The 19,067-nt window shown below is 43.9% G+C and overlaps 1 protein-coding gene across 3 annotated transcripts in view; it reads right to left on the bottom strand.

Moving 5' to 3' along the window:
- Positions 1-19,067, bottom strand: part of arhgap17b (Rho GTPase activating protein 17b) — a 69,480-nt gene that overhangs the window by 20,438 nt on the left and 29,975 nt on the right. For all 3 annotated transcript variants that reach the window (XM_084329652.1, XM_084329653.1, XM_084329654.1), the window contains exons 3-6: positions 10,447-10,551; positions 9,235-9,311; positions 5,599-5,710; positions 4,940-5,016 (exon numbers count right to left, since the gene is read on the bottom strand). In XM_084329652.1, coding sequence (XP_084185778.1) covers positions 4,940-5,016; positions 5,599-5,710; positions 9,235-9,311; positions 10,447-10,551 — 371 coding nt within the window. The remainder of the gene's footprint in view (positions 1-4,939; positions 5,017-5,598; positions 5,711-9,234; positions 9,312-10,446; positions 10,552-19,067) is intronic.

Below are 19,067 nucleotides of genomic sequence, written 5' to 3'. Positions count from 1 at the left end.
GGAGGAGACTGTCTATTAGGAGGTGGTGGGGGGTTTGGGCATTTACGGTGGCCAGTTTCGAATTGCAGCCCCCCGTAGGTGCTCTTTAAGAGCGGTTTTGAATGTGGGTAGGGATTCACATTCCTTTACAGCTTTGGGTAGGGCGTTCCACATTGATGTGGCATAATTGCTAAACGTGTTTAGTCCCTTGTTTGAGCCGAATCTGGGTTTAACATGATTTGTTGAGCTTCCTCTGGTGTAGTGGTCGTGGTATTCACTGACCTTTGGGAAGTATTTTGACATGTACATGGGTACCTTAGTCATAGTGTATCTTGTAGACCAGGCCCATTGCAAGTTGCTGTACTCTGTCGTCTACTCTAAGCCATCCTAGGTTGTCAAAGTGGGCAGGGGTGAGGTGGGTTCTAGGAGTAAGGTCAAGTAGTAGTCTGACCAGTTTGTTTTGTGATGTTTGTAATCTTGTTTTTAGCGCCTTTGAGGTGGTTTGGTACCATGAGGTGCAAGCATAGTCATAGTACCCTTGAATGAGTGCTCCTGCCAGAGTCTTCAGGGTATTCTTGTTTAGTTTAGAGGAGATCCGGTACAAGAATCTAGTTCGTTGGTTGACTTTTTTTATTACATTGGATGCCATTTTGTCACAGGAAAGATTTGCCTCTAGGATGGAACCCAGGTAGGTAATTTCGTCTTTCCTTGTGACAATATTGTCACCCACTGTAACTGAGAAGCTGTCGGTCTTGCTGAGTTTGTTATTTGAACCAAAGAGAATGGACTCTGTTTTGCCCATGTGTAATGATAGTTTGTTATCAGCAAGCCATATGCAGATTTTGCCTAGTTCCGAGCTGAGGGTTTTTTCAACCTGCAACTTGTTCTTGTCAGAGACCAGCAGGGCTGAGTCGTCCGCAAACAGGAACAAGTTGCAGTCACAGGCTGACGACATGTCATTTGCATAAATTAGGAACAGTAGCGGTCCTAGTATGCTTCCTTGTGGAACACCACAGCTCACTGTGAGGGGGGGGGGATAGAGTACCGTTTACCTCCACCATCTGTTCTCTCCCCTCCAGGTAGGATTGCATCCAGCTCACTGATAAACTATCAAAACTAGGGATGTCCGATATTATCGGCCGACCGATATTATCGGCCGATATCGGCAGTAAAATGTGATATCGGAAAATATCGGTATCGTTTTAAAAAAAAGAAAAAAACAATAACAATATTTGTTATATATATATCCAGTGAAATTATTAGTTGCCTGAAATTATTCAGTTTTTTGCGGGGGGAAACCCTGCATATATCGGTATCGGTTGATATCGGTATCGGAAATTAAGAGTTGGACAATATCGGAATATCGGTATCGGTAAAAAAGCCAATATCGAGCATCCCTAATCAAAACCAATTGCTTTTAGCTTGTCAATCAGAATGGAGTGATTGACAGTGTCGAAGGCCTTTTGTAGGTCCAGCATGACCATGCCGCAGTATTTGCCAGCGTCCACCTCTTGTTTGATGTGGTCGTTCAAATAGAGAAGGCATGTGTCAATGGAGTGGGACGTTCTGAAGCCAGATTGGAATTCGTAGATTAGATTTTTTTCCGCCAGGTACTTTTCGACCTGTTCGTAGACTATTTTCTCCATGACTTTCGAGATGGAGGTAAGAATAGAAACAGGGCGGTAGTTACCTGGGTCTAATTTGCTGCCCTTTTTGTACAGAGGGGTCACTCTCGCAACTTTAAAGTCCTTGGTGACGTGTCCCTGTTTTATGGAGAGGTTTATTATGTGTGTGATGACTGGGGTGATAGCGGATGCTGAGTCTCTGAGGAATTTGGAGGGGATGTTGTCATGGCCAGTGGCCTTGTTAGGTTGGAGGGCGCTACATTTTTTGAGTACCTCATCGGTTGTTACCATTTCTAGTTTGAAGTCGTCTTTGCGGACCCCTAGGTTTTTGTAGTATGCTACTATGTGTTCTACCCCATAATGCCCTGAGTGGGAGGGTAGTTTGTTTACCAGTGTTGTGGCTATGTTTGTGAAGAAGATGTTTAAGTAATTGGCTACATCCAGCTCGTCTGTGTTGTCCGTCTTTATGTTTATGTTTGAGAATCTGGTTTTAAGTTTTTTACTGCAGCCTAGTTGATTATTGAGTAATTTCCAAAGTTCACGTGGTTTGTTTTTGTTTTCCTCAGTTTTGTCATTGAGGACATTTGTTTTTGCGGTTTTGATCATGGTGTTTACGTCATTTCTTAGTCTGTTTCTTTGAATTTTTTGTTCAACCACGTGGGCTTGGAGTTCACTGTTTGAGCTTTTGGAAAGCTTTGTCTGACTTTTATGAAGTTCAGAGCATTTTTTGTCTCTGGTTTTCATAGCGGCCAGTATTTCAGTGTGCATCCATGGCTCAGCGCGATTTTTAACCCTGGTGGTTCTTAGGGGTGCCATGTTGTTGAGTATTGTTGTGAATTTGGTTTTGAATCCAAGCCATGTTTCTTCAACCTGTGTACCACTGAGTTCATCTGACCAGTCCATGCTCTCCAGTTCTTGGTTAAAGGCCTCTCTAGAGTAGGTTTTGAGGTCTCTAGATGTGACTGTTTTGTGACAGCCGGCCTTCTGTTTTAGCTTTTTGCGGGTACAGAAAATCATATAATGATCACTTAACCTGCATGCTATCACCCCTTTATTGGAGATCATGGACTTGTCAGAGGTCAAAATGAGGTCAATGGTGGTTTGTGTCGAATCACATACCCTTGTGGGTTGGGTGATTAGCTGGCTGAAACCGTGCAGATCAGAAAACCTACTGAAGGCCTTGAAAACGGGTGCTACTTTACGCAGCATATCCGTGTTCCAGTCCCCAATAAGAATTTTTTCTACACCCTCCACCCCAGCTAAACACCCATCAAGTGTGTCATAGAAGCCACTCTGTTCTGGCGGTCTATAGATTGTGCCAACTAGTACTGGTTTCGCCCTATCGAATAAGATTTCAATCCAAACAGTTTCAATTTCGTCATGGTTAAGGTCAGTACGGTTGATGAATTTGGTATCTTTGTGTATGTACACACAGACGCCACCTCCATATTGATTCCTATCCCTCCTCACTATTGAGTAGTTTTCGATTTCAATCTCTGGATCCTGTACAGATGAGTCTAGCTTTGTTTCTGTGAAACACAATATGTTTGCCTTCCCGTTTAAAAACAATTGTTTGATTTCAGCCAGTTTAGGTCTCAGGCTGTTTGTATTTAGGTGGAATATATGAAGGCCATTTGTGTTGGTAATCTGATTGATGTCGTCAAACTGGAGGTATTGCTGTTAATTTGTGTCCTGTCCTGTGGCGGGGGGAGGGGGGGGGGGGGGCGTTGTTGGTGTTTGTGCCGTGAGTGGGGAGGGGGTGATCCTTTGTCCTCTGCTGGCGTCTGTAATTCTCGGTGTGAAGGTCCACGATGTGGGGGGGGGGGGGTCTGCCTTTTGTCCTGGACCAGGTAGCCTAGCTAGCCTGGCGGGGCTAGCTGAGCTAACCGGCGGGTCCTTGGTGATCTCGACGTCCCACGCCGATATATATTCCATGGTTGTAATCTCCGGTTCTCTCGCCTCTCGCCTCATCTGCAGGGGCTTCGGTGAGGGGATGTCGCCGCTTGCTGGTCGGCTGGTGCAACTGCTGGCTGTAGCATCAGCTGCGTGGATGTTGTTGCTCTCGACGGCCGGCGTCGGTGTGAGGAGCGATGCCTCGCTGTTTTGGCCCTGCGACGTGCTGGGCGCCTCGATTGTGAACCCCGGTTCATTCCCTCTCGCTGTGGCCTCTCGTGGGTTCTTTTGCAGAGGTGGTAGAGGAGGAATGTTGCCGTTGATCGTGTCGTCAGCCGCCGTCTGTGTGGGTAGCAGTTGTCCTGTTGTGCTAGCGAAGCTAGCCGCCGCTTCTATCCTACATGTAGTGGTCAGTCATCCTCGGAAACAATGTAAAGTTATCTTCGGTTTAGTAAGTCATTGTGAATCCGTGTTCCGTTTGCTTAAACCTAACTAAACCTTTTCAGTTGGTGATTGTTCGGTTGTATCTGAATATAGACTATTGTTTGTACCTATGGGTTACCGTATTTTACGTTGCGCAGTTTGGAGAGCTAGGAGGCTACCGTGGGGGGGACTCAAGAGTTCAGTGTGAAAGTGAATGTCCACTGTTGACCGCCACGTCAGTGCAAATTTGCATTATATTGCAAATAACGAGAGCTGACATCTTTCCAAAGTTTCTCCATTAAGTTAAGCTACATGCGTTATATACAGGGTCAGAACTTAGGCTCACATCATGTTACCTTTTTTGATAGACTACAATAATGCAGTGAAGCAAGAGAGAAAAGGAGAGAGACAGACTGACTGTAGACTAGATTCATAACAGGCGTGCATAATTAAATAATATTGTTCTGTAATCTGGGACATGCGAGGGCCATTATCGTGGCCACATGCATGATACGTAAACTATAATATCATCATATTGCCCATGCCTACATCACAATAATAATAATCATAATAATAATGTATTTGTATAGCACCTTTCATATAAGAATTAGAATCAGTAAAAAAGACATAGGCATAAAATTAGCACAAAATTGGCACATCAAGAGCAATGCAGAAAGTGTAGACATAAAATAAGCATACATTTAGCATAAAATAGACTGCAGCTAAATAGAAGTCAAGATAAGGCATACAACATTAAATTACATACTTTTTCATATTAGGACCCAACATCTTAATAGGCCTCTTTGTTTATGGTTTGATTGTCACGGACACACATGAAATATACGTAACATTGGCAGATAAAATAGACATATCAACCCAGTATTTTAGATGTTTACACAATACGGTTGATAAGAAAATGGTAAAAAACAGAGTGCTTCAGCACAGCAGCATTTCAGATGTTTAGTACCGTCAGAGCCATAGGTCTTTCTCATACACTCCACCTTTTCACATCACAGTACCTGGCCTTGGCTGAGTCATAGTCCAGAACCAGCTTGGCCAGCTGCTTCCTCTGTTTCAATATGTTGGGAATGTCCACCTAAGACGCCAACAGTAGAGACGACCGAGCTTTGTTTCAGTGTACGACGGCCATACAGGACGCAAAACAATCAATCTAATCATTACTGGTAAATGGATATCCCCGCTGTTAACATGAATTGATCTCCGTATGAAACACAAGACAATGGAATTACACCACAAACAGTACAAGGTGGAGGGCAAACGGTGCAGATCAGAAAACCTACTGAAGGCCTTGAAGACGGGTGCTGCTTTACGCATACATGGTAAATTACACTGTAATGAGATCACATGGTTATGTACAAATCTATAAGAGAACACTTACAACTGTGTATATGAGGAATACTGTAGTGTGGTCTGCAGCAGTTTTTCTTAAAACTATAGCTCAGAACCTTTGGGTTGCAGGCTTGTTTTTGTTGGCTCTCTCAAATGACACCAGTATTATAATCTTTATATTAGCCTGGGTCCCTTACATTTAGGTCACAGGCTGATAAAGTATTATACTCATCTATATAATTGAATAATAAAGAATAGGGAGAAGTCGCTGTGTGTGTACGTGTGTGAGTGCGTGCATGTGTGTGTGTGTGTGTGCATGCGTGTTTACCTCAGCAAGTTGGTTGAGAGGATCCAGAATGTCCCTTTCAATCTGGACCTCGTGCTGCATGAGTTCTGACGCTAGTTTGTTCTCTGCCTCCCCACACACATCCATCATCTTACTGCTCGCACACGCACACACACACACACACACACACACACACACACACACACACACACACACACACACACACACACACACACACACACACACACACACACACACACACACACACACACACACACACACACACACACACACACACACACACACACACACACACACACACACACACACACACACACACACACACACACACACACACACACACACACACACACACACGGGAGAGGGAGAGAGTGTGTGAGAGTGAGAAATGTATCACCACATTCCTCAGGTTGGGGAGTACATGTTCATGTAAAAGTAGCCCAACGCAAACACAGGCCTCAGGCCTCTTTGTTTAACTTTTGAAATTCCTTGTGTTTCACTTAACTACTGCTTCTGGTCTTATCTTGTGTCATCGAACGATGATGAATGATGAAATACTTTGTTTTTTAGTTTTTTGGTAGACTCGGTCCCGTCTGATAAATTAATTATGCCCCTGAAAGGAACCATGAATGTCATGCTGCATGCTTTCTAGGAATCTTAAGCATTGTTTTTTTTGCACTTTTCTTTTAAATTGTTTTAAGTATTCTGGTTTTGAACCCTATGAAGTTAAGTGTCTTGTAATAAAGGAACACGCCAACGTTATGGGAAATGCGTTTACCATCTTCTCTAGAGTCAGACAAGAAGATGGACACCAATTTCCTCTCTGTGAGTTCGGCAGACGGTTATCTGGCTGCAAGCTAGCCTAGCACAGCACAAATGAATGGAAGCGGATACGGATCAGCTAGCCTGGCTGTTGGACAAAAACACCTCTCCCCGGGGACCCGGTAGTGGTCCGTATCCGCCTCCATTAATTTGGAACGCACAGAGAGGAAATTGGTATCCATCTTCTTGTCTGACCCTGGAGAATGAGGTAAGCACATTTCCCATCATGTTGTTTTCCTTTAACGTAGAGTATACAGCTATATAGATGGATTATCAATATATCATGGTCCAGGAGCCACTAGTCATACCAGGCTCCATACATCTTATATGCCTATAATGTATTGTGAATTTACTATGAATTTCCTTATATTTCATGGATATATTATTTTAAGTGTACCAGGGCCCTCATTCATCAACGTGTCTTACGCACGGATATGTGCTTAACCTGTGCGTACGACCATTTCTAAGCAAAGAGTGGGATTCATCAATTTCAACTTGAACTTGACTTCGTGCTTATGTGTACGCACAGCTCGGAGCACACTTAGCTGACGCCCAGTGGTAGAACATATTATTACAACAAGGAAATGAGCTTCTGTGCATTAGTTTCAACACTGGCATGTTCTGTATGAACCGTAATTCATTATAGTTCATTGTAAAATAGCAACAGTAGTGTAATTATGGTCAAAACCCTATAAATAGCATTTGGAATAATATATCTTTCTCTCAGAATGAATGCAGCATGGTTTATATAGCGTTATCGGAATATACGGGGTGTACTGACTGACTGCGCTCCGCGTAGCTCAACTCGTTATTATTTTGCGCACAGACCGCAGAAACACGGGAACGTTTTGATTATATTTAAAAGGCTTTACGTTAAACGAAACAAGTGGAATTTCGAAGCTGTAAGCAGAATACAAGTCATATGAACACCCACGATTAGGGGTGGACGGTATGGTCTAAAATTTATATCACGGTATAATTTGAAGCATAGACGGTAACGGTATATATCACGGTATCAGTGTTTCTGTTAGAATAATTTTTTTTGCCTGATAGGCAGGCTATATAAAGAATGACATCCTCAAGGCATGTAGATTTATAATATTTTAACTTAAAACTAGGCTACTTTTGCGTATAAAGTCATTATATTCCATATAAAATAAGTCCCGAGTCGAGACTCCTGCTCCCATTGCAAACAGCGGGGCTGGATTTTGCTAGAAGCATATGTAGCTGCAGAGCCGCAGAGCCAGGGGCTCTTTCAGGTCATTCATTTCAGCCATTGGCAATTCAGCCGTTGGGTGGGGGGGCGCTGTTTGACGGGCCTGTGACCAGACCTGAAAGAGCCACTGGCTCTGCGGCTCTGCAGCTGCATGCTATTCGCAAATCCACTGCTGCACGCCGTCCTCCCGGCTCCCGCTGCTGCCGTCGTTATCATAACACTACACACATATCGTAATGTTTACAGCAAACTGTAGTTGATCACCAGGTATGTTTTATTAACGTAGAATAATTCATATAAGAAAAACGATAGGGAAATATCTTACCTTTCTCCACTGGTTAAAAATGCCAGGAACTGAAATTGAAACTTGCTGTGTGCCGCGGTGATATGTGTTTATTATGAAATGACAATTGCGTGTTGACACGCCCACTGCGCGATGCCTCCTAAATAACTTTTTCCAGTTTGCACATATCTATTATCTATGACTAATTCTATCTATTTTTAGGGGCAAATGCGATTGAAATAGTCGCGCTGTGGTTACATGACGTCATTGCTATTTTAGAGCTGCTCTACCGGTTAAACGGTATAGTCAAAATCCATACCGTAGAGCAAATTAATACCGTTTATACCGTATACCGTTTATACCGTCCACCCCTACCCACGATATAGTGTTCTTCCCCCTTTTTACTGTATAAGAAAGAATAAAAAACGCATTGCAATGACACCAGATAGTGGACAGACTATGTAAATATGATGATGGGATTCAAGTTCGCGTTTTTGTTGATCATAGGCATGCTGTCAGAGTATGATATCTTAATCAAACATTCTAGAACATTTGTCTCACAGATCATGTCATAATAGAACATAGGCTATGGCATGGTCCATCATGATATTGTGTAGACTGTTATTACTGTACCGGTACCACCCATTGTGACAACAGCCTTGTAAGTCCCGCACACAAACATGATGGAATTCAAGTTCATGTATTGAAAGGCAGGCTACATCATACATGCAGTGAGATTCATTGTTCTTGTATATGCTCTCGTATTATTGTTTATATAGGCTACCCAATACTGACATCAAAATAGATTGTAGTATGCCTCTAGAAATCATATGCAGCAGGTAGAAAATTGACGGAAGATCCATCGCGATTTGGAATAAAATTGAGGAGAACTTTAATCCCTGGGTATTAATCAAACAACACGGGAAAAGGCAGTCATATTCCAGCACGGTCTTTATTAGTGTTTGCGCTGCCCAGGCAGCAATGGTTAATAGATATCATATCCGACATCACCGTAAGTGTACACGTCTGTCAGCCTGTCTCATAACACGCTTCCCTCGGCTTAGTCCATTTTTCCACATTTCATGGGGGTATTCCATTACCGTATATGGTTAATCGGGGCGGTTCTGGTATGCAAATACTTAAAACAGTGCACAAGCTCAAACGTAGGATCAAAGTCATATTCATCATGACAGGTGTGCGTAGAACCTGCGTACGCACGTGTGGTGAATCCCGTTTTTTCTGTGCGTGCACTGATTCTACATTCTGTGCTTACGTGTGGAAATAGAACATTTTCTACGCCACGTTGATGAATGAGGGCCCAGGTTTCCAGACTCACCCAATCAGACTCTCGTCCCCCAGCTGACTCCCTCCATCCTGCATGGCCTGGGACAGCGATGTCAGGGGCAGCTTTTTCTAGGGTGGGACAAACACACAAGCATGCTGGGAAATGAAGTTTATCTAAAAAAAATTTTTTTTTAAACACAGCTTAAATGAGATACACATGAGAACCACATAGCACGCACGCGTCGCACGGCCAACCCGGGTTCGACTCCCGAACCCGTCGTTATTTGCCGAATGTCTTCCCCCCACTCTGTCTCCCATTCCTCCTCCGTCTCTCTCTACTGGACTGCCCAGTAGCAATAAAGCGATAAAACGCCAAAAAATAAATCTTAAAAAAATAAAATTAGATACAGACACAGAAATTCTATTAGACATTCCAGTTATGTTGTTGTTTATTTTATTGAAACCGTAAGCGTGATTTAGACAATGACAGAGATTTTCCTGAGTTTTTTCAGCGTTCTTGTTGGTGTGAGTGCGGCTGGGGTGGGTGTACTCAGCAGTGATAGCAAAGAGGCTGGCGGGAGGCCAGTGCTGAATATCTTTCTCCTGAGAGCCACTGTGTTATGTAAGAATAGATGCACACAACACAGTCACTATACTGATAATGACTTGTCTCTCCATATCATGTTTCCAGGGGGAGACATGTTTGCTTATAATGTAACTCAAGCAGGACTCTGTGGAACGTTGCTAATATTCACTTGTGCAATCTGCAATGTTGCAGTATATTTACAGAATTAAAAAGAGGAAGGTCATTGACGACAATATTGTAAAAATGTACACGGTAAAACACAGTCCACCCCCCCCCCCCCCCCCCACCCACCCACCCCGGTGGTGCCCAGGACCAGACTCAAAACAAAAGGGGACTGAGCTTTTGCGGTGATGCCCTCCCTTTAAATCTGAAAACCGCTCCCTCAGAGCTAAAAGGCAGCTAAAAACCTACTTCTACAGGTAGGCTTTTTAAACACCTATAGCCCCTTTCTTTCCGTCTTTTTTTGTGTATATTCTGTTGTTTTAGCTAATTTTTATGTTTTTTCCTCTCTTCACATGTTTTAATTCTTGTATTTTCACTGATGTTTTAAAATGCTGTGAAGCACTCTGTGCACTCGTGCTGAAGGGCGCTATAAAAATTAAGTTTGACTTACTTACTTACTGTGAGGTGAACGAAAATTATGCTAATACTGTTGTGATGGAGGAGAGCGTTACTTACATGTCTCTTCTCCGTGTCCGTGCCCAGCTGACCCTGCAGACAGGACACCAGCCTCTTGTGGGCGTTGTGAGACACCAGGCGTACCAGCTCCATCCGCCTCTCAATCTGTACACACACACATACACAATACAATGTCATTAAGTTATAACATACAATAAATAGACTTGGACTTCTGCGAGTAGATGTGGGGGTGTGGCTCATCCATCAGTGGGCAAGGACCAAGACAAGTCCAAGTCAAAATAGACATGACTTGAGACAAATACAAGATGACAGGAAGTTGAATTCAGCCCTGCAATAGATCTAGTACAGTAAAATGTTAGATGTATAACATGTGTATACAGTAGCCAAACTCACAAACCTCTTGACATTGTGAATACAGTTGATTTCACTGATGTATCCTGGGATGGAAGGATATTGTATAGTCTCCTCCCCTCGTCTTAAATAAAGACAGATGATACACCATACACACACTGTTTGACAACAATCAAGTCAGCTGATGTTAAAAGCAACACGTCAGGTGCTGCATCCAACAACAGACGACATTAGTCTTTCGACTTTCTCTCTCCAGCTCTTGTGAGTGTGTGTGAGTGAGTGAGTGAGTGAGTGTGTGAGTGTGTGTCTGCGAGTGTGTCTGTGAGTGAGTGTGTGTCTGTGCTGTGTGTATGTGTCTGTGAGTGAGTGTGTGTGTGTCTGTGAGTGTGTCTGTGAGTGAGTGTGTGTCTGTGTCTGTGAGTGAGTGTGTGTGTGTCTGTGTAAGTGAGTGTATGTGTCCGTGTGTCTGTCTGCGAGTGAGTCTGTCTGTCTGTCTGTCTGTCTGTGTGTCGGGGAGTGCCACTTGTCTTACTGTTGTTGCCGTTTGCTCTGATCAGTGCGGTGTGCTGTGACACACAGTTCTGAAAGCCAGACGGCAGAGTAGTATAGGATACAGGTAGTATGGCAGAGTAGTATAGGATACAGGTAGTATGGCAGAGTAGTATAGGATACAGGTAGTATGGCAGAGTAGTATAGGATACAGGTAGTATGGCAGAGTAGTATAGGATACAGGTAGTATGGCAGAGTAGTATAGGATACAGGTAGTATGGCAGAGTAGTATAGGATACAGGTAGTATGGCAGAGTAGTATAGGATACAGGTAGTATGGTAGAGTAAGAGTAGTATAGGATACAGGTAGTATGGTAGAGTAAGAGTAGTATAGGATACAGGTAGTATGGCAGAGTAGTATAGGATACAGGTAGTATGGCAGAGTAGTATAGGATACAGGTAGTATGGTAGAGTAAGAGTAGTATAGGATACAGGTAGTATGGCAGAGTAGTATAGGATACAGGTAGTATGGTAGAGTAAGAGTAGTATAGTATAGAGGTAGTATGGCAGAGTAGTATAGGATACAGGTAGTATGGCAGAGTAGTATAGGATACAGGTAGTATGGTAGAGTAAGAGTAGTATAGTATAGAGGTAGTATGGCAGAGTAGTATAGGATAGTGATCTTGGTGAAAGGAACGTGGAGAAACGTTGGGAAAAACATTGACTGTTTTAACATCTGATGACGCCCCAGAGAGACACGTCAAAATCGGGGGGAAACTAAACAAATCAATCTGGCAGGGAGCTTGAAGGCAGAGCATGGGGTGAATTGTTGTATGATTTACTGAGGGTTCATATAAGCAGGGAGAATGGGATCATGTATGATTCAAGCTGCTTTTCCCCCCCAGCTTTAGACCTTTTAAGTATCAGCCAATGAAGAGTACTGATTTTATTCATTACTTTTACTGGCGAGTATAGACTAAGACCATTCGTTTTGGGGCATTGGACAAAAGAATTACCGAGATAGATACAATCCATTATTTTCTCTCTATTCTATTGAGAGATATAAACTTGATTCTGTACAAGAAAACACAGAAAATCAAATCTCTTTGCTTTGATTTCCGACATATTACACATCACTCTTGGTATCGGATTTTAATATTGGGGGAAATTATCCTCATGTCAATTCTGTTCTACCCTGGTATGGCGGGATCTTTGGCGGAGCATACAGGCGAATAATGTTTGTCCAAGGGAAGCAGCAGTTGTGATTTGGAGTTTCAAGAAAAGAGGGCAGGGTTTGATAGGCCAATTAGCATTATTTTTTTGTTTGTTTCATGGTTTATCTTTTCTATTTTGGTCACCAGACAGAAATAACATGTACATCCCCAAACATCCGTATAGAAAAACAAATCCCCACACACGAACATCACTTTTGCATATGTTAACGTTGATGTTTCATTCTTTCAAACGTTCACAAGACTCAAATGTCTCGAGAACTGTTGAAAAAGCACATAGTGAAAAACAAATTAAGAAGTGGTGATCCGCGTGTGCGACCTTGAAAAGGACACGCAAGACGCAAGTGATATAGAATGATCCCAATCCCCCTCAAATCACACAAATTAACATAATAACAAACACAATATCGCCATTATCTGCGATACTTCAGTGAGCCGCTATCATCAAAACCACTTCAACAGCAGAACATTGATAAGAATAGAAACACTTTTAGTTCAGTACACTTAATTGTTCTGTGTTGGTTAGTTAGTGTATGAGCCTGAATGGGACTGAAACTGCTACTAGGCCTAAAGCTGTTCGAGGCAAAGGTTACAAGAATAGACCGACCACCACCACACCCCCACCCCCACACGTTGTATCTGACTAGCGGTATCAGACTCTTGTGTAAGTGTTTACTTCCTCTTCCTGTTTGAGTGTAAACATTCAGGCGTGTCACTGCCTCTGAAGCCGTCTCATTTGCTGTCAGATCTCAATTCCCCCTCGTTCACTGCCCTCTCTGCTCTGTCACTCTCCCATGGGCTACACCAGTGCTTCTCAAACTTTTTCTGTCAGGCCCCCCTTTGGCGGACCAAAATATCTTGGGCCCCCCCCCCCCCCCCCTCGCCCCAACAAAATAGTCATGAAATGGGCCATGTTTAAATTTATTGAAATAACACCAATATCGTGACCTTTCAAATTGACAACACCTTCCCTCGCAAGAGCCACCTTGCCTCGCTGTGAAACAGCACTGCAAAATGGTCAGCTCCCATCTCCTCACACAGCGCAGAGACCAGGCGCGCTTTCAGGGCTCGGGTTTGGATGAAATTTACCACGTTTATAACTTCTGTCAAAACCTCATTCAGCTCAGGGCTAAGCTGTCTTGACGATGGCGCCTCACTGTGAATTTACAGTGCGTCCATTGCGCGTTTGGCGAGACCCCCTTGATGAGCGCCTGTAGCCCCCTCCTTTTCCCTGCCATGGCCTGCGCACCGTCAGAGCAAAAGCCCACACAGTTCTCCCATTTCAGTCCATGTTCTGTCAGGTAACTGTCAATAATTTTGAAGAGCTCATCAGCTGTCGCTCTGTTTTTGACATATTTGCAAAACAGCAGATCTTCACTCAGTGACTGGGAATTTACAAAGCGAACATAGGAAATAAGCAAACAGTCTTTATTGCTGTCGGTCTTTGACAAGGCAACACGCATGTCATCCTCAAGGCTCAACTTGGCCCTATATTTTGTTTTCAGAGCTGTCATGGATGAAAAGCCAGCTTCACACAGATATGTGGTGCTGAATGGTATCAACACCTTAACTGCTGCAACATGAGGTACTCAGCACCACACTCTGAAACTAGCTCTCCAGGTGGTATCAGATGAGATTTCAATGAGTTCTTCCAAGAGTTTGGATGGAGATGTGTCAGGAAGCTTTGTCTCAATGTTGTCTGTAAAGTATTTTTTTATCGAGAGTAACTTGGTGATCCTTTGTGTTTTATTAAATAATGATTTTCAGATTTGAGAAATGGTCAAACTTATCCAAATATGGTATTTTCATGGAGAACAGTGCAGCTGCAACAGATAGCACTTTAGTGATCATTTTCTGTAATAAAAAAAAAAAAAAAAAAAAATATTATAATCTCAAGGCCCCCCCTGTCATGCCTCTCACTGCCTGGGCGCAGTGATTTCATCACCTCAAAAACTTTTTGTTTTTTGAAAAACGAGTCTAATGTCTAATTTAAATTTTATTTCTCCACGTGGTAAATACACAGGTCACAGCATGTTTACAGGAAAGTTTTGGAGTTGTATTTGGGGTGTATTTCGTGACTGTTGGGAACTAGGCTACACTGGCACACCTACTTCCAGTGAATGACGCTAAGCTAGGCTAACGGTGTGGCTGTTCCCTAAGCCTAATGCATGCACAGAGAAGAAAAGGGTATGTATCTGCTTGTCTAACTCCAGGGTAGATGGCAAATAAGCTAATTTCCCAAAAGGTTGGCATGTTCCTTTAAGATCAGCTTGATCCATAGAGACTTTACCCCTCCTAGACAACACAGTACTCAGACAACTCAGACAGACAAGACACACAGCTTATTAACGGAACACGGGCCTCCCTAGTAACAGTGAGATGTCCAAAGGTTTACAGGCCTGTTTGCAGCCATCTTTTTTCCCCCTGACAGCCCAGTAGCCAATGAAAAGAGGGAACAGAGCAGGCTGGTGACCCCTTCCCTCTAATAACAGAGAATGTGGAACATCCAGTGACTCATACATACAAGAACTGGGAGGTTACAGCATTGTGTCTCTGGCTAACTGCCACTCTGGCTGTTTGGCTGCTGGCTGACTGGCCTTGTTGGTGGACTGGCTAATGACAACACAGGAAGAAATTGGTTATGTTCCAAATACACACTCGCTCACCTCAGAGCCTTTTTGTATTTTCCCACATGTTTCACTTCATACTGGAAACGGCTCTGTGCAGCTCACCGGCTGGCTGACTGACTCCCAACAGTTCTGTGGGCGTAGTTACTGTATGTTCCAACAACAATCACAGAGAGTCATTCACCGTCCGGTCTACTGGGTATCCTCAGCAGTATTCTAGTATGGCTGTCAGAAGCCTTCCAGCCTGTCTCTCCCAGGTGTGAGACCAGGCAGGCAGCCACGCAGGCCGGTTTGACAGGCACCCTGTCAACCCCCCCCCCCCACCCAGCCCAAACCCCCGTCTTCCACTTCTCCTACTGAGGCAGGACTTGTCCTAACAAGATAAAGGCCTTAGGCAACACTATGGAAATATGAAGTGAAAGAGAGTACTACTGCAGCATGGAAACCAAAGTGTCACATTTCAACAAGCTGAAGAGAGAGAGAGAGAGAGAGAGAGAGAGAGAGAGAGAGAGAGAGAGAGAGAGAGAGAGAGAGAGAGAGAGAGAGAGACATGTATTATGTCTCTGTTGGAAAGAGAGATAATCTCTTCCTCTAAAGAAACAGTCAACATATAAAATAAAATAGTCCATATATTAATTATACCCTGGGTGAGCCAGAGAGCTGATTCATACAACATCAGTGTGGGATATACTACATGAATATATACTTTTATGTAGACGGTTGATAGAAAGTCAACTAGGGAGTACTAGTAGGTGGCACATCTGTAAATGCTTACCTCCCTGATGGTTACAAGGCATGTTATGAATGCATCATGTGTGGCCAAACAGTGCAGTGTCCGTCGCTCATTTAAAATGTTTTGGCAATTATTTGCATTATTTGACAGAGAAAACAACTTCACAGAGCAACAACTTCAAAATGGTTGATGTCTTAGAAAGGTATTAGAAAGGTATTAGTATTTCAAACTAATAATGTCATTCAGCAGATGTTCCTTTACGTAACCCTCTTCCTTTACCCCTCTTTAGTCAAGCTCTCCATGCTGCGTAGGGCATATAATGCTGACCACCTCCTAGACATGCTGAGTAATAGTATACAGTCACTCTGGGTGGATCCATCTCTGGTCAGGTAGCCTTGAGCCTGGGGGGGCGAGGACTCCTGTGTGTGTGTTGTGTGTTGTGTGTGTGTGTGTGACTGCAGGTATTACCCACTCAATACAATCTGTCCACTTGGTATCCTCAAACTCACAGTCCATTCTGTTTAAACCATCAGGATTCACAACACCTAGAATCCATTGCACACATAACAAACAGATGTAATGTATACAAACACCTGTACATCGCTCGTCATGACCGTATTGTGGACATTGTGTCTGATGTGGTACGGAACTTATCACCATCTAGTGCAGCATGTACAAACATGCCAGAGTGAAACCAGAGTGGTTTGGCCTTACCAACGATGTTTTTTGCTAACATACCAAATACACCAGACGTTGTTTTTGTTGACACCAGCCACAGGGAGGTGCTGGTAATAGAAGTAGGCTGTACCTTTGATCTGTACATGGACCAGGCCTTCCGGGACAAGTATATCAAATACCAACCACTGCTCAGTGTGATGGCTGACCTTGGGTATAGGTGTAGATATAGTGTACTTGTGTTCGGAAGTCTTGGCCATATACACAAATGCACCATGAGCGGTCTGAGAATTGCTGCAATGTCTAAAAGAAAAGCCAAAAAAATTGCCAAATATTGCTCTGTCTCAGCTATTATTGGCAGCTTAGCCACGTGGAGAAGGAGGTGCTATGTGTACCCTTAAGTGTTCAGTGCTGCTTGGCCCCAATACATTTGATTCCCTGTTTATGTAATATAATTTGTGGAACCAAATAAAGTATTAAAATGTGTGTGTGTGTGTGTGTGTGTGTGTGCATCTTAATGCTTCTATTTCCCCCCCAAACAAGCTCCATCAGCCAAGATAAGTTTACACCAGGTGCTGATGGACTGTGTCACAGCTATGTTGATCACAATCCGATCTGGTCCCGTTCAAACTGACACGCAGCCTGACTGACCTTCCTCCATTGAGAAGTGGAGCTGGAGGAATGAATAATACAGCACTGAACTATATAGACCTCCAAGACCAAAGTTCAACAGCATACACACAGAGAGAGAGAGAGAGAGAGAGAGAGAGAGAGAGAGAGAGAGAGAGAGAGAGAGAGAGAGAGAGAGAGAGAGAGAGAGAGAGAGAGAGAGAGAGAGCGAGAGAGAGAGAGAGAGAGAGCGAGAGAGAGAGAGAGAGAGAGAGAGAGAGGTCTGCATTCTCTAGATGGACTGTGTCAGTTTGTGTTCTATGCTGAGATAGTGCCTTCAGGACAAAGGTAAGTTATCACTTATCTGGTGTTCAGGCTGCCTCTATTCTTAACCCAAACGGTGCATGCTTCCGTGTTCCCGTTTTGCGCTCTGATTGCCCACTGATGTTTCTGGTCGCACCAATCGTGTGACGGCAAGTTCTTTCCCCGGTTAAGCTTAAGCACTCTTTCGAAGTTGTTAAGGTTAGTTTGTCTTAGAGCATGGCGATAGAATGGTTAGGGTTAGGGTTTGCTGCTGGTCGAGGCGGAAATGGGCGCGTCACGCGATTGGGCGCACATGTCACATGACCAGAAACGTCAGTGGCCAATCAGATTCGCAAAACGCATGAACCGTTTGGGTAAGAATAGACACGTTCAGGCTAAGACCAGGTTCTGTCACAAGACCAGGTTCTGTAATAAGACCAGGTTCTGTAATGGGAAATAAACTAAATGTTACTGTAAGAACTGTCTTGGCTGATGGACAATGTGAGAGTAATATACTGTATGCGTTCAGTCATTAACATTCCCTTTGCTTACCAGGTATGTGTGTGTGTGTGTGTGTGTGTGTGTGTGTGTGTGGTTGAGGCAAATGGGGTTCATAGTTCAGCATGGTATGTCATAAAAGTGTGATTCCAGTGATTTTATGATGGCCTGAGGAGAGGTGTGTATCTCTCTCTCTCCTTTACTTTCCAACAGAGGTAAGTCAACCAGCCTGTCACTCTCGTTCTCTTTTCATCTGTAAACGCACTCCTCTCCTCCATCAACCACTCCCTGGTATTTATGCACACCCTCTTCCTAGATATGATCTCACACACACACACACACACGAAAATGCAAACCCCGCCCCTGTGCTCCCTCTATTCAACTCTATCTCCCTCTCTCTCTTCCTCCTTTCACATTACAAACTGTGACTACACAACAAACCACATTACCACACAACTCTGTCTCTTCTCTTTTTATTTAATTTTTTTGAAGGAATAAAACAGACTTTAATGGAACAAAAAAATTTAATTGATCCATTTTCTTTTACAAATCTTATTTGCACGCCAAAGATGCAGGCGTTATCGTTTCTCTCGACTATAAACCCGCAACGTTATAGGATGTGGGACTTAACACGTTGGTCTGTGAGACTCCCGCGTTGGTCTCGTTTCAACGAGTGTTGTACCTGCTCACCACCACACAGGCAAAACACAGAGTTCGCTTGGATGTCATTTTGATTACTCTTCGGCGTGTGTCACGAGGAATCACATCTCGTCCATACAGTGGTATGTCCGTCGTAGGGGCGAGTCTGCGAGCAAAGCTCTTTTCTTCGTCGAAGCGTAAGCGGATTCTTCCATCTCATTCGCTGTCGTTGCCGTCGCTGTCCGAATACGCCCCGAGGAGGCTGAGCGACGACGCCTTCTGTGGGACGATGGGTTTGGCAGAGTTAGCCGCCGCCACGCTGGAATCTGAGCTGCTGGCAGCAGGGGGCGCCACTGGACCAGGTTTGCTTACAGCCACCGCTGGTTTCCTCCTCACCACCAGTGATGCCAGAGCCCCCCCCCCCCCCCCCGCTGCCCAGCATCCCCACACTCTCTCCCAGCTCTCTAGCTTGGACTTCTTCACGGGTCCAGCCGTCTGTGGGTCT

Source organism: Notolepis coatsorum, assembly GCF_963971535.1.
Source record: "Notolepis coatsorum genome assembly, chromosome: 14".
NCBI lineage: Eukaryota > Metazoa > Chordata > Actinopteri > Aulopiformes > Paralepididae > Notolepis > Notolepis coatsorum.
Note: the sequence above shows the minus strand (reverse complement) of the source record. Positions and strands in the feature narration are given on the sequence as shown.